The following is a 16328-nucleotide window of genomic DNA, read 5'->3' on the forward strand; positions in this document are numbered from 1 at the left end:
ATATTGTATCATCTTACTTTCTTGTGAACAAAGGTCTTGCCAACAAAGGTCCATCTAGTCAAAGCTATGGTTTTTTCTGTACTCATGTATGGATGAGAGTTGGACTATAAGAAAGCTGAGTGCCAAAGAATTGATGCTTTTGAACTGTGGTGTTGGAGAAGACTCTTGAGAGTCCTTTGGACTGCAAGGAGTTCCAACCAGTCTATCCTAAAGGATATCAGTCCTGAATATTCACTGGAAGGACTGATACAGAAGCTGAGATTCCAATACTTTGGCCACCTGATGTGTAGAAGTGACTCATTGGAAAAGACCCTGATGCTGGGAAAGACTGAAGACGGGAAGAGAAGGGGACGACAGAGGATGAGATGGTTGGATGGCATCACTGACTCAATGGACATGAGTTTGAATAAGTTCCAGGAGTTGGTGATGGACAGGGAAGCCTGGCATGCTGCAGTCCATGGGGTCACAAAGAGTCAAACATGACTGAGCAGCTGAACTGAACTGAACTCTCTTGTGAAGAAAACGTGAGAGTATTTGTTTACACACCTATTAGATTATTGAACATGAGAATTCAAATTGAAGAAGCAAGAAAGGAGGCAATAGATGCACTTATATGTTATGAAGGTGGCTAGTTATAGAAAAAATATTTGACTTACCTGTAAAAATATTGTACAAGGAAATCACAGTATAAATAGCGTATCTTATGACACAGAGTCAAACAAAGATGTAGTGAAAGAATGATTTGCAATTGCCAAAATAACCCAAAGCCCTCTTTGTTTCTGCTGGCAGATGCTGATATACAATTCTAATGCCTGTTAAACAGTATTTAAGCAAATATTTTATAAAACCAAGAATCATTTTAAGTATGTCAATTACATAGGGAAACCAAGTCAAAACACCAATCTGATTGCACTGCTTAATCATCACCAAATAACATGAAAAATGTAATGTCATTGTCCTGATTTAGTGGCCATAATTATTGTTCCCCTGTGTTGCCTCCTTATTTTCTCCTATATTCTTTCCTTTATTGCGAAGAAACATCTTTAGTGAGGATAACACTAAAATAAAATTAACATAGCCAGAGCAAAGATAAATAAAATTTAAAAAGCCAACCTTTATTCCACTCTGAACAAGTTTGTGAATGTCCAAATAAGGCTCCTTGAAAATTTCTCCTTCGGGGGTAAGTATCTTCACGTAACCTTCTTTTTCCAGAATGAAGAGGCGGTGGGAGCCATCCCCACTATGTAGGGCGCTGACAGGCTGGCGCAGCCCACTCACAACCTCCTGGATACAGAAGCAGTTGTGTTTGTGCTTTCTAAACAAATTAAAGAAAACCAGTAAGCTTTTCCTGAGATGAAGGAGGTAAGAAATGTATGTAGCATCCTTTTCAAAATATATTTCCTTTAGAAATCAACGAAGGGCTGGTAACCCAAGGTCCCAATTTGATTCTCTAAAATTCTTTTCAATGGGGAAAAAAAAAACCCTCAAAAGGCTTTCAATCAGAAAGCAAAGGAGAGAATCCAAAAACAAAGGTATTTTAAAATTTTCACAAGCTCACTATCTCATCTTTCAGTGACTCCAATTAAAATCAGCGTTACTCACAATAATTAAACTCACAATAATTAAATAATTAAATTAAATAATTACAGAAAGGTACTCAGAGAGAAAGTTCTAAGATCTATTTATAAAAGTCTGTTTAGCTAATAATAATTGTGCTCAATGTTTCTACTGTGCCATAAGCTAACAACAATCATACAATTCAAGCTTAAAACTATACTCATAAAATTCCCATGAATCACAGAGAAGCTAAGCTCAATAGAAGATTAGTAGTCTCAGCATTAAAGATATTTAAGCGAATATCATTTTAGAGAAGCAAACTGCCAAAAAGAAAAAAACAAACATCTGGAGGATATAACTGCTGGACATGAATGAGCATACACAGATGACTCATTGTTAAAACTACAAAGCTTGTCAGGTTTTGTGTTTTTTTTTTTTTTTTTAAGATTAAATAACATTTATCTTTATGAACCTGCTGATCTCTTCCACTTTGTCATATTCTTCCATCTGGTCCAAGTAGTTAGAGGCTGGTCCTCTGATTTGTTTTCTTGGAAAATCAGGAAAGCACAGGCCACCATCTTTTCTTGCATAGTAAAAGCAAAACTCATCAGCAGTAGTTTGAAGTAAACCTTTAAAAAATGTAAAAAGATGGCTTAGAAATATTTAGTGTTATGGTACAAACACCACATTTGAAAGACAAAATACAGGTCAAGAATTTTCAGGAATATTCTAGGAAAATATATAGACAAAAAAAATAAAAGGAAAGAACACTGTATTTTGGTTTGGAATTTCCATTTCTTTTTAAATCAAACATTTAAAGTTGCAGTACAAGTGAAACGATATTGTATTAGATGTCTTAAAAGGCTCATATGAAATGGAGCTAGTATGAACCCAGCATTAATTGCATTGACTCTATTTTCAAACCTTCCCAGTTTCCAAGTGTCACACTTTCACACTCATCTGATTTCTGTTCAGCACTTTTCCCCTACCATATTAATAACTTCCTAAGAAGAACAAATTGCAGGCAAGAAAGAGACAGACCATCAAGAGCCAGTTTGGGTCATTTTAAAATTCTTACTCTATTGTCACTCATACATGATTAAATGATAAATCTAGTTACTATCCCAAGGTCATACATTATATGCCACAGTAAATGACTGACTCCCTGCAATGATCAAGCAATGAATTGATGCCAGTAACAGAGCCTCTATATTCAAATGTTGGTGCCTTTTTCTTGCTCACTTACAGAAGATTATTTTGTAACACAAACATAATCTTTAAAATATTATTTCAATCTTCTCAAACAGAAGAGCTGACATACTACTCCTCACTGAAAAAAAGTTAATTAATATGAGCCAAAACAAAAATGCAGAGTAGACTTAAAGGGATCTGAATGAAAGGACTTATTTTTTCATTTCTTACATAGTAAGAATTTTTATCAAATAAAAAGTTGAATAAGAAAGACCTTATCACAAAAAAGAATTTTGACATTACTTTTACAATTTGAGTTAATAAGGTAGGTCTTTTTTTTTGCAGGGAGGGTATAATGGCTAAGATTCACTTCCATATCTGACAATTTTGTTATTAAAATATGATATTGCTATCAGAATTGACTCTCAGCTCAGTTCAGTTCAGTCGCTCAGTCATGTCCGACTCTTTGCGACCCCAAGAATTGCAGCACGCCAGGCCTCCCTGTCTGTCACCAACTCCTGGAGTTGACTCAAACTCACATCCATCGAGTCGGTGATGCCATCCAGCCAGCTCATCCTCTGTCGTTCCCTTCTCCTCCTGCCCCCAATCCTTCCCAGCATCAGAGACTTTTCCAATGAGTCAACTCTACTGCTGTCTCAAATTCCTGCTTCTGATTTCATACCTTCAGTTAAACTCAATCCCTTGATTTTTACCTGACAAATCAAACTATTGTACTGCCAGGTAATCAGGTAATGTAGCTGAGGTTTAGAAGTTGTATAATGGATGCAAGTGTGCAAGTATTTGTAAGAAAAAGAACTTAGAATTTGGGGACAACCAAGTGAGGCCCATCAGTGGAATATGAAAGACACTAAAAAGTTCATTTTCTGTGAGCTTAACCCAAGTCCCCTCCAACCTAAGACTAACTAACCTTGGAATTTGAGGGCCCCACAGGATTAAAACGTAATATATATTTTGACCTAACTTGGGGGGAAGTGTATCATCCCTGAATTTCTGAGACAGATTCTTCAATGCCAATACCTGACTAACCCATTGGGAAACAGGGCTTCCCTGGTAGCTCAGCTGGTAAAGAATCCACCTGCAATGCGGGAGACCTGGGTTTGATCGCTAGGCTGGGAAGATTCCCTGGAGGAGGGCATGGCAACCCACTCCAGTATTCTTGCCTGGAGAATCCCATGGACAGAGGAGCCTGGCAGGTTGCAGTCCATGGGGATGCAAAGAGTCAGACATGACTGAGCAACGAAGCACAGAATCGGGAGACTTCTTATCTTTGGGAAGCAGGAGAGTAAGAGCAGATGTCATTGGGTGTGTGTGTGTGTGTGTGTGCGCGTGTGTGTGTGCATGTGTCTGTGTATGTGTGTGTTGTGGGGATGGGCAGAATAAGGAGCCATGGTAGCTGGGAAGGGTGCTCTCTGGAAGTGTGTGTGTGTGTGTGGGAAGGGTGCTCTCTGGAAGTGTGTGTGTGTGTGTGTGTGTGTGGTGGGGGGGATGGGCAGAATAAGGAGCCATGGCAGCTGGGCAGGGTGCTCCCTGGGAGGGCTAAGGCAGCTGGAAGGAGGTTATCTTTCTTTGAAAAATCCAGGGATTAGAAATTGAGGAGAGGAATGAAGGCTGCAATAGCACTTACTCATCTTCAGCAATTTACTGTTTGCAATAAATAAGTTTTCTCTTCCATTCTTTAATGGCTAAGCATCAGAGGAAAACTGCACAGTGGTGTTAAATAATTCTGTCTGAGGTAAAAAGAAGGGAAGGAAAACTGAGTTGCTAAATCAAACTCTTTCCAGTTTTGGCCCAGATGTTTTGGGGAGCTAGATGCTCTCTATATGAACACAGATATAGATCTGTAGATAGAGATATATATTCACCTTTAGGCAGGAAGTTCTCTATGCCAATATGGTGCACGCAGGAAGACTGCTATACTATGGATATATTCATAACTGAATATGTGAAGGAGAAATTTTGTTTTAACTTTGTTTTACCTGCAGGGGTCACACATAAATTCCAAAGTACAACTCAGAGAACATTTTGAGTTCATTTTTAAAAAATAATCTGTTTTTCAACATTATAGTCTGCAAACCCATACCATTTTAAGGGGAAATAAATGAATAATTCCAGTGGCTGATTGCATTTTGTAAAGAATTATTAGCTGGGGACAAATATGAGGAAATGAGAAATGGTTTTCAAATGAAACATCTGAAGATCAATGAGTGCAGATTCATAAACTCGGACACTCCAGAGATATTATGCTCTCTTAGCAAATTAAACAAAACTAGAATGCCACCAATTAATTATTCTGAGGTTTTTACAGTATTAAAGGCAAACTGAACAATCTAAGTGGGAAGAAGGGAGCCAACTTAGAGGACTTTTACACAAAAATATGGGCATTTTCTGACAATTATGATAATATGAATGGAAACATCTAGTACTTTTATTAGTACTTTATCTTAAGTGATCTGATTTTATAGACAGTATTGAATAAGATATATTTTCTGTGAACAGCTAAAAGAGGATCTGGTTTGGGGACACTGGGCTAACATTTATTTCCTGGGAAGATGCAATTTAGCAAATGGTACCCTTCTGTTTAAAAGGAGACCCTGAAGAGCATTTTACTGAAGGCGTGCAGCTCACCCTGATGATCATCATATGATCAGGTCCACCAGCGATGGGAGCACACTGATGATTCCAGCAGCTGTAATGGTCTTATAACTCCTGATAATTTATCAAATGTTTTGGAACTGTAACTCTTCTCCCGTCTTACTATACCACAAAGCACCCTGTAAAATACTGGACATGTAAATAAATATTCTCTATGCAGTTTTCTAAGCTCTAGCTTTTCCCTAAGCAAGTATGCTAGAGAAAAGCTCCTTTTCCTCATTCTCTCTGCTGTTTATATTGATGAGGAAAAAATGGAAAACCCCCGCCATCTGTAAGGCTTGGACTGGAAAGCATTTTTGAGCAGGAGGTAGATCTGGGTGTATCAATCCATCCATTCTGGCTTGCTCTCTGGGGCACTAATGAGACACAATGTAAGATATCTGACTAGGGGTCAGGAGTGGCTGTGGACCTGAGAAACTCAGTGGAATCAAATCCACGACCTTGGCCTCTTTAGCATTGGGATTAAACCAGTTGAACTAATTATGTACAGACAGTTCACACAACCCTCATCTATAGCTGAGAGATGATAGTCCGAGAGTGATAAAAGTCATCATGGTAATGAGTGTAAATTTAAAGAAAGAAGCAAAACCCCAGAGGGACCCTTTCAGATCCTCTCCACAGAGTGCACTTATTAGCTCATCATTTAGTGAACAGCAGAGCATCTCTTCTGTTCATCGTAATTCAGCCAGAAGAAGAGACCCATGGTATTGAGAAAGGAGTTCCTATCGTTTTTTGTTTTTGTTTTAATGAAATTTGGGGATTTTTTAGAAGCTTTAAGAGTTTATCGCCCTCACTAAATTCACAGCTGGAGAATACTATGATCAATAAAGCTCCAGTGTATCTTTACTGCAGTGATTTTTAACTTTTTCATTTTTGTGGAAATAAGCAGACCATGAATTTTTCTGAATTAAGGTTTCTAGAAAATTGCTAGACGTGCAGAGTGAATGGCACTTTCTTAAAGCTGTGAGGGTAAAGCAAAGAGATAGATCATTTATGTGTTTGATTCTTCATGTATTGGGCCATGGGGGAAGAAATGAAGATGTCTCTGGAATTATTTTCTCTCTTTCAACCCTTCTCAGCAATCTAAGGTCCCTTCCTCTACATGTTTTTGATTTGCAAAAAGATGAGGCTGATGAGGACAGGTTAAAAAAAAAAAAAAAACAGAATCACAAAGTAGCGATTTTTCACAATGTTGAATTTCAGAGAAGAGCAAACCATGACATTAAATAGACTTAAGAAGGTGAAAATATTACAAAGTCACTTTTTGAGCAATTTCTGGAAAAGGAGTGCTCTAGAATTCTAAAGAGCCTTCTGTGCTGGGGGCCAGGGCCAAGGGGAGGACTGTCATCTGATTTATCATACTTTAGGAAATGGTAACCTGTGTGCCAAGGATCAGCCTGGCTAACAAATTGATGGACACAAACAGTGTGTTATTACAGCTCACTTTGGGGACATGTATTTAGAGCGATTATTAGCATTTGATGGATGCAGAGGAATCCCCTCTGTTTCGCTGCTAACGCCTGCCGGTCCAGCCCTGAAAATCACCCTAGCCGCTCCACCTTCCACTGGAGTGGAGCTTTCATCTGGTTATCTTTCAAGGCAGCCTGGGTGGCCACCAAAAGCACTTGACATCTTGATGCACTTCAGCAGTTTTACATATATACAAACTTTGGAGAAAAATAAATTTGTCATTCGTCACCACATATGTTGACCTGGGGAGCAAGGTGCTTACAGTTTGGCTCCTGAGCTGTTTGCTGGGCTCTCTCTTTCAGTGGATATTGCTTTTTGTTGTTTGTTTTGGAAGCTAAAATAACTCCAAATAAAGGAAGCACCCCACAGATGAGTCTCTCAATTCAGCCTAGGGGCATTTATCTCAAGGAGATAAAAACGCTGAGTGTCAGTATCGTTTTCAGTTTCGAGTGGTAAAGGCAAGCCTTCCAGACTGGAAATTTGCAGCAAACCTTGATGTGGACCTAATCTGTTCTCACTTCTCGGCAGGCCATCTAGGCAACCGTGACCTATTCTACTTTGCTTTGGGGAATGTGATAAAGAGGAAGAAACAGCTGGTTTCAGGCAAACCTTAGAAACATGGCTGTAGTTTACAAAGTCAATAATAATATTTTCACATTGAATGGGTTTAGATACATGTTATGGTACACCAAAGGAAGCAAGCAACCCTAGTCAAAATGTTTTCTTAGGCTATTAAGAGCACTCTATTAAAAAAAAAATACAAAAACTACACGTTTCTGGGTCAGAGAAAAAAGTAAAATGTGCATAGCAGTTTAAAAAAAAAACTGTTCAAGTGCATCCTACAGTTCTTAAAGCTTGTCTTTTATTTCAGCGCCATTGAGTTTTATAAACTGTTAGCATCAGTAGACTTCTTTGTTTGTTACACTAACTAAACAGAATCTGTCTTATTAAATTCTTTTCTATGTCTGTGTTGATTCTTCCAACTAAAGCAACAACTACCAGGGTTCACAAGCCTCAGATGATAAAATTAATCAGTGCCCAAGAACTTATACGTTTATTAGGGTCCAAAATATGACCATGTGTATCTGGGACATTATAAGCTTAAGAACTTAAACTTTTATCTCGCCTGTAAGTTTCTCATTGTATACAACTGGATTAAGGCATTTAACTTCTGAGGCTACCAGGTAGCTCAGTGGTAAAGAATCCACCTACCAATGTAGGAGACTCGGGTTTGACCTTTGGGTCGGGAGGATCCCCTGGAGAAGGAAATGGCAATCCATTCCAGTATTCTTGCCTAGACAATCCCATGGACAGAAGAGCCTGGCAGGCCACAGTCCATAAGGTTGCAAAGAATCGGACATGACTGAGCGCGTGCGCGCACACACACACACACACGCACACACACGAGGCTCAATTTTCCTCATCTGTGAAAGACACAACGAGAACTTTCCTATCTCCCTCACAGGCTTTATGAGAGGCCATCAGTCATTATATGTAAAAGTACTTTCTAAGGTGTTACACGTTGAGGGGGGGCTTTCAAATTATATTTTATTTAAGGAAATACCTTATAAGTCAGTAGACAAACTGTGCTTTACATATCAACTGTGTGGAAGGGGAGGTTGTCTTGATAGCGACAATGATGAGTAAAGACACCAGTGAGAAATCTGTATCAATAATCCAGCATGTGTAAAGATTACCAACTGTATTATCAGTTTAACAAGAAATGTAAAACACTTCAACAAAACAATGTACTGTTTGTAGGGTGAAATGACAGTTATCCTTTTAGCAGCAATACAAGGTCATAAGTTTTTAACAGTCAATTACGAGGTAAAAATAGATATTTTGAAAGGAAAGGCAAGATAAATTTTACACCCTTGTAAAGCAAGCATTTGGGCTTCCCTGGTGGCTCAGTGGTAAAGCATCTGCCTGCCAATACCTTGAGAGCTGGGTTTGATCCCTGGGTCAGGAAGATCCCCTGGAGAAGGAAATGGCAACCCACTCCAATATTCTTGCCTAGGAAACCCCACGGACAGAGAAACCTGGCGGGCTATAGTATAGGAGTCGCAAACAGTTGGACTCGACTAAGCAACTTAAACAACACCAACGAAGCAAGTGTTTAGGAGTAAGTATCCTGGAAAGCTATTCTGCAGTAGTTGATTTCACTTAATCATTTTTTTTTTTTTTTTTACCTGGAATATGGCCTCGGCAAGTATAAAAGAATTCTTTGCAATAGTCTTTGCAGAGGAAGGGAAGTACCAGATCTCTTTCCAAGGCTTCTCTCTCAGGTGAGTAGAACAGGCTCTGAGAATGTGGAGAACATACGGCACACTTGATTTCCTCCAGTAACTTCCCGCATTCTGTGTTGTTGGTAACAGAAAATATCTGAAAGCCAGAAATTAGGTAAAGACTTCTGTTTAGTTCTACGAAGTTAGGTTTAGTCATTTTTTTTTGGTGGGGGGGGGGTGCGGGTCAACAAAGAAAGAGAAAAGTTCATTGAGCCAATGCTGTAGTCTGCAAAGAATCACCAAGTCATAACACCGAATACCTTTGTAAGGACATAAGCACAGTCTCTTCCCAGGTGGCTCTGGTGGCAAAGAACCTGCTTGCCAATGCAGGTAAGAGACGCGGGTAAGAGAAACGGGTTTGATCCCTGGGTCAGGAAGGTACCCTGAAGGAGGGCATGGCAACCCACTCCAGTATTCTTGTCTGGAAAATCCCCTGGACAGAGGAGCCCGGTGGGCTACAGTCCACAGGGTTGCAAAGAGTCGGACATGACTGAAGTGACTTAGGCAATCTCTTGGGTTGGGATGGGAGGGCAAAGGGTAAGGATGTACAGTCGGGCTTCTTACTCATGTAAATCAGTCTGTTTGTCCTTCAGGTGTGAAAAGTTAAATGACAATTATATTTTGGAGAAGGCAATGGCACCCCACTCCAGTACTCTTGCCTGGAAAAGCCCATGGATGGAGGAGCCTGGTAGGCTGACATTTAATTTGAAAACTCCAAATATCTTTATCCAACTCTATGTAAAGCAACTTTTTAACACATGGCTTTTTTGTATCTTGGGTAAAAATCTCTTTCATTCCTGGAATGCCTAATGAGATTCTTAAAGATGTTATTTAAACAATATTGTTCTCATTTGAATTAATTTACAATCTACAGATTGCCTAGGCAAAGTTTTCTAAAGTGTGGGAAATATCTTCTTTTCGTGTTCTACAAAATTAATACCTGAAGCTGAGTAAAAGAGGTTTGAGACCAACTTTTATTATTCTTTATATCTTAGCCAGGAAAAATTTTCTAACTAGCTCCTCAGGTATATGTACGAATAAACACAAGACTTTAGTAAAAGTGTTTTTGTATAGTATTTAATGAGTTTTAATGAAAAAGGGGCATACAGTATTATTATGTCTTTTATATCAATAAGACTAATTTGACAGCTACTGATTCATTGAGGTTAGCAATTTGTAGGTAAAATAGATCTCACTGTCTAAAAGTAACTTTAAAAAACTGATTTCAGGACCTCCTCTAAAAAACAGAATATCAGCACAATATTTGATACATGAGATATAGTACTGTCAAATTAAACATTGATTTTTCATATTAAAAACACCATAATGAGGTAGAATTTCATACAAAAATTTCAAGTTTCCCAGTTTATATGACTATGTTTACACTTATTTCTTTAGAACTATGAACTGAAATTAACATTTTAAACTCTAGATCACTGCTTAAAGCAAGTATTTCATCGCAAGTTGAGGTTCTAATTTGAGTAAACTGAGTGACTCATATGGCTTCTGTTTTTAGGATAAAGATATTCTAGGTGATCACAAAATTTGGATCTGAAAGAGCAAAGCAACTAAAAGAAAAAAAAGCTGCATACAAGGCGTGCTGAAATTTTAGCACGAAGTAATTAAAAGTCCAACAGAAGCTACCCTGTTCCAGAAAAAAAAAAAAAGTGTGTACATATATGTATATGATGAGTTGTAACTATCTACAATATTCAGAACCTTTATTAATAATTACAATTATGCTTACATTTTTATCATTTTATTTAAATGACAATTGCTTAAATGGTTAAAGGTTTCTAAAAGGAAACATAGACCAGACACTTAGAATTTGCATTCCAAGAATGTTTTAAATGGCTTTTATTGTCCATACTCTGTCAGACCTCACCAGATCTATTCAATATTAATACTGTTCAAGTTTGTTCGGTTTGTTTATCACATGGCAGTCCAGTAAGAACAAAACAACGGCAGGATGCTGAGGCCACCTCTCTTGCTGGCTGACAAACTGGAATGTAATTACCTTTGGTTTTATGGAGAGTATGCAAGCTTAGACTGTTCACAGTTGAAACAAAATGATGCCCATGCACACTCCCAGCTGCTCTCCAGGAAGAGCTTGATTTTAGTGCCTAAAGAATTGTGTCTTTTACAATTTTTGGAATGTGTCCTGGCCACAAGGTCTCTCATCAAAAGTTTCAGAAATAGGATTCAATAAATTATCTGAAATCAAGTATAGTATTATTCTTTGTAGAGTTTCACGCTGTCCCAGCTCAGCAGGATGGTAACATTTTGCTCTGTGTGGGGTCTGGAGTGTAAATACCTATTTGAAGATAGATAGAGCCATCATTCTGGCTTTGGTTTCAATGAACCAATAGTCCTACTGAAGTCAATTAAACTGACTCAGCCCAAGCTGCAATGCTGTTTTAGACAGATGAGTGCTGGTGTGTGTAGGGTATTTTTTTTTTTCTTTTTCTTCTTCTTTTTTTTTTTTTTCGTCTATGTGTCTGTGTCTATACAGGGCCTTAACTTTATGTCTGACAATATCATCAATCTTAAGAAGAAATTTAAGCTAATTTCCTGTTTCAATTTTTAAAAGCCATATATGAAACCATCAAATTATAGCGGTTTAAACTAAATATACTTTGGAAATCATGTAAAACTTCGAAACATTATTACAGTGTGCCTAGTAATGACTGTGGCTGTTGCTGACTAATTTATAACATCTGGCAGGTCATCCTTTAATCTTTAGCCACATGAAAGTAAAAATCCATAGAAGGAAGGTAAGATAAATGCTGGAATACACAGTGAAGCGTGGCCTACAGCTACAGCTTAGCAACAAATAGTAAAATGGGTGACAGAGACCTTCTGTATTTCTCTTTATTTATCAAGTAACAGAACAAAGAGGATAAAAAGCCACACACATGGGTTCGATGAGGGGACAAAAGGGGAAAATACAGGACAGTATATTAAGATGATGCTTTAAGATCACTTGGTACACAGAAAGTTATTTCTAAAAATCATATGCCTACAAGGTTGTTCAGCTGTTGGATAGAACACATGCGTCTCTGGACTGTAGTGCTGGATTATGTCATTAAAGAGTTCAGTTTCAATTTTAGGCTAATATGTAAATAGATCATTGTACTAAGGCAGCTGTTAAAGGGACCCCAGGATGAGTTATTTGTTTAGTTGGATGTGTTCAACAATAGCCTTTGTCCCTGAAAGAGCCAGAGCAAACAAATGATTGTAAAAGGGCACACTTGAAAACAATTACTTTTCACCCATTCCTTGACAGCTTTGGCTGTGAAACCACCCAAGGTAGAGAGAGCTTCTATGCCTCTGTGGCTACAAGTTAAGTTTTAGAAATGGGGGTATTTCAGTTGGTTGCAGATTCAATTTGGCTAATGGGAATTAGATCTTTTTAGCATCTTGTATTTAGAAGCTGCAAAAATATTGCTAAGACAACATAACTTTCTAGATTTTGGCAGTACTTATTTGTAACAGTAGTTAACCATCTCGTTACAGTTCACAAAACTACTAAAATATACAAAAAAAGGAAAATACAAGATAACTTACGAGAATAATACTGTGGCTAAGAATTGAACTCAATTACATTCAATAGTTCCTTACATATTAAAGAAAATGGTTAGCCTGGAAACTGGACTTAATTGCCCAGCTAAGCATGATCAATATTCTATCTAATTTGCTACTATTTATCTATGAAGTTTCTTCCTTTAGGAAAATGCTACTCCTGTAGTTTCATGAAAATTTGCAGAAATCTTTCTGGGGAAAAAAAAATTTTTTTTTTCATAAACAAAAAAGGGCCCTTTCAAATAGCCATCATCTCTCCTGTACACACATTATGAAATAAGACCCTAACATACATTATAAGCCAGGAAGGCTTAAGGGAAAAAAGGGAAACACAGAAGTTTATTATAAAATAACATGTTTTAAAAACTATTAAAACTTGAGAACGAACATGGGTCGAGAATGCATATGCAGAACCATGTTACATCTCTGATTTGAACAATTTAAGTATTGTTGATTTATAAGCCACTTGTAATGGAACCAGCCAAAGTCTAGTGTAGCAACTTTAATTCAGACATTTTCCACATGAGTAGGGGTTTGTTGGAGATTAGAAGCACGTAAAACAGAAGGAATGTGGATTGCTAACGTGGCAGAATGCTTCCTAAAGAATGATTTCCTTAAAAAAAAAATTTATATAACTTCTCTTAAGGGTTATAACTCTACTCAGACCCAACCCCCCATCCCTTCCCCAGCTCCCCATTACATTTGGTCAAGAAAAAGTTGTCATTCCTCCTGCACCTGGCTGAGTTCAGTATTGTAGGGGTCTGCGAATCATTGGTTACTCATACATATATCGCACATGGGGAGGCTTCATGGCAAACATTTTGAAATCTTTATCTGAATCTCCTGGTTCTGTCCAGCTCCTGGTAAAAACCCTGGAGCGGCTGTGAATGGAGTGATTTTTGTACTTTAATTCAGTTAAAACCCAGGAGCTTAATGACATTGTTTTGAATAAAATGCTGCAATATCTGTTCCCTGCATCTCAGACTACTGCTGCATATGGTAAGAATAAAGAGAGAGTTGGAGCTGAAAACCCGCAGCAAGACAGTTCTCACTCAGCTGGGAATAGAGGGAGTTGGACAAATGCTCCCTCAAAAGGCATGAACATTTGGACAGAGCTGGGGACTGAAAGCGAATGATGTTCTCTAGTTTCACCCATTAGTGAACCAACTAACCAACACAATGGTGTTGTTGTTATTCTTTCGCCATAAGCAACAGGGCTCTGTGTGTGGGCAGCACTTTAGTGGGGAGGAGGATAAGTCGACCCCTTTTTGTCCTATTGATTTTTTCCTATTTGCATGACTTGAGCAAATTAAATGATGCAATATGGCTTTTTGTTACAAAACAAAGTGAGAGATACCACCCAGACACATATGTTGATTCGTAGGAGCTGTTTACATGAGAATAGAGTGAAATCTACCGTGAACTGAGCATAAAAATTAGATTCAGCCTGGGTATTTTTTTTTTTTTTAATGCCTGGGCCAGCAAGACTGAAGCACAAGTTTTCCAAGAGTCTCTCAGACCTTGACAACTGCAGTGTTGTAACAGAGGAATTCTTAATTAAACCTAAAATGGGGAAAGGGAGGGGGAGCAAAGACACCTGATTGTTTATTTCACGGGCAGGGATTGTTAATGACCCAACCCCTCAGTCTTTCCTTGGAGTACAGTAGAGAACACACATTACTGCAACCCAGGGCAAGAAAGATGTGGCAGAACTCAGATAAGCATATCTTTACACCCAGCCAACACTATATTCATATTCGTTTCAACTTAAAAACATCGGGAAAGTGTAAATGCCACTACCCCCAAAACAAGTTCCTGGAGAAGACGTTCCTACACAAGTACCACTGAAAGCCCGATTTTATAACGTTACAAAACGTGACAGGAGGAGAATCGCCACGGTTTTCTGCGATAAACACGCTCCAGCCAAATCTTTCTCCAATTCTGGGGTTCTAAACTGGACTACCAGGAGTTCCTTTTTGCTGTTTAACTATTGTAACGCAGGACACCTCCCCCGCCTTCTGACCGGGCTGGGGATCTTACACCAACCGGGCTTCAACATCCTTTACGATTCAACTCTCTCTCTCACCGAGCACGTGGAGAAAACTGCACAAATCTTTTTACTCTAGAAAAACCGGAAACCACAGCCACCTTCATTTACAGTTTCACCGCAGCCAATGCCCGATTCGATCCAAAACACACTGTTCCTCGCGATTCTTTTAAAATATTTACCCAGCCCAGAATGCGGGTACCACAGAGGCTTCTCTCTTCAGAGACAAGCAATGTTGCACGGCATCCCGCCCGCGGACTCCTGGGGGCTGGATAGGTGTCTGCGCACCCCAGAGGAACACACAAACGAATCACGCTAGCGCTTTAGAAAGTTATCAAGAAGGACTCCCCGAGACAAGTTTGGCCCCTCCACAGCCACCAGCATTGCCGGAGCCTCAGGGAACCCCACCCAGTCACTATGCCAGTCTCGCAGCTGCGAGGCGGGTGCATGCCTACCTTGCTGTCCAGGCGCCCCAGCCCGGGGCTGTCACTCCGCAAGCAGCAGGACAGTCGAGGGTAGAAGCCGCCACACAGCATCTCTCCCCCACTCAGCAGTTCCGGCTGGGACATCATCCGCCTATCTTTCTTTTTCAGGCGCTTCGGGGGGTTCCCATTCAGGCACCTTCTCCTCCTCACTCCGCTCCCTTCGCTTCTTTCCCCAAACTTAGCATCGCCTTCAAAGAAGCCCAGAGCCACGGCCAACAGCAGCAGCTTAAAGGACAGCATCTTCAGCATCATCTGCCCCGCGCGGTAGGGGCTGGGCGCGGGAGGCGGAGGGGGGGGGGGGACGTCACTGCCCAGCAGGGGCACTAGGGCGCCCCGGGAGGGGGCTGCGGGGCGGCAGGACACCCGAGAGGCAGAGAGAGGTGGCGGGGGAGAGAGGGTGTAGAGCGTTGCAACTTTGCAAAAAATAAAAGACAAGGCGATGGGCCCGATGCCTCAGGGGAGCCGGAGGAGCCAGATAAAGTTGTGCGGTTGACACCGCTAGCAGTGGTGCCAATGTCAGTCTGGTGGGGGGCTTCCTGATGCGGCTGAGAAGTGGCAGGAGGAGAAGGAGGTGGAAGAGGAGGAAGAAGAGAAGGAGAAGACGGCCACAGAGGTTCACTGGTCCGTGTAACGGGAGTTGTGTAGGTGAGACAGTACCAGGAACAGACACGGCGGCGGCGGCGGCGGCGGGGCAGGCGGAGGCAGGGCCAGCGCTGGGCTCTAGAGGATGCTGAGGTCTCCTCTGCCGGCGGCTGCAGCTTCTCACACAGCCTCTCATGTTTCGTTCCCTCTTTTCTTCTTCTTTTTAACTAGCGCGCGGGGAGGTGCTGCCACCGCGCGCCCCTTGACGTCACCGCTGCTCGCGCGCCCCCGCCCGGGCTGGGGGAGGGGAGGGGGCGGCCCCGGCGCGAGCGCGTCCCCCGGCCCCGGCGGCCTCTAGGGTGCGGCGGGGAGGGGCCGCGGCGGCGGGCGGAGGGGGAGGGCCCGCCGGAGCCCTCGGAGCCAGCCTCGAGGGCGCGGGTGTCCGGCCGCCGCCTG

General features: G+C 40.7%; 1 protein-coding gene across 2 annotated transcripts in view; it reads right to left on the bottom strand.

Moving 5' to 3' along the window:
* HHIP (hedgehog interacting protein) overlaps positions 1–16065 on the bottom strand; it is a 110845-nt gene extending 94780 nt beyond the window's left edge. For both annotated transcript variants that reach the window (XM_068989521.1, XM_068989520.1), the window contains exons 1-4: positions 15261–16065; positions 9081–9273; positions 2030–2186; positions 1114–1315 (exon numbers count right to left, since the gene is read on the bottom strand). In XM_068989521.1, coding sequence (XP_068845622.1) covers positions 1114–1315; positions 2030–2186; positions 9081–9273; positions 15261–15542 — 834 coding nt within the window. In that variant the 5' untranslated portion in view covers positions 15543–16065. The remainder of the gene's footprint in view (positions 1–1113; positions 1316–2029; positions 2187–9080; positions 9274–15260) is intronic.
* Positions 16066–16328: the final 263 nt, after the last annotated feature.

The sequence above is a fragment of the Capricornis sumatraensis genome, chromosome 17 (assembly GCF_032405125.1).
Source record: "Capricornis sumatraensis isolate serow.1 chromosome 17, serow.2, whole genome shotgun sequence".
NCBI lineage: Eukaryota > Metazoa > Chordata > Mammalia > Artiodactyla > Bovidae > Capricornis > Capricornis sumatraensis.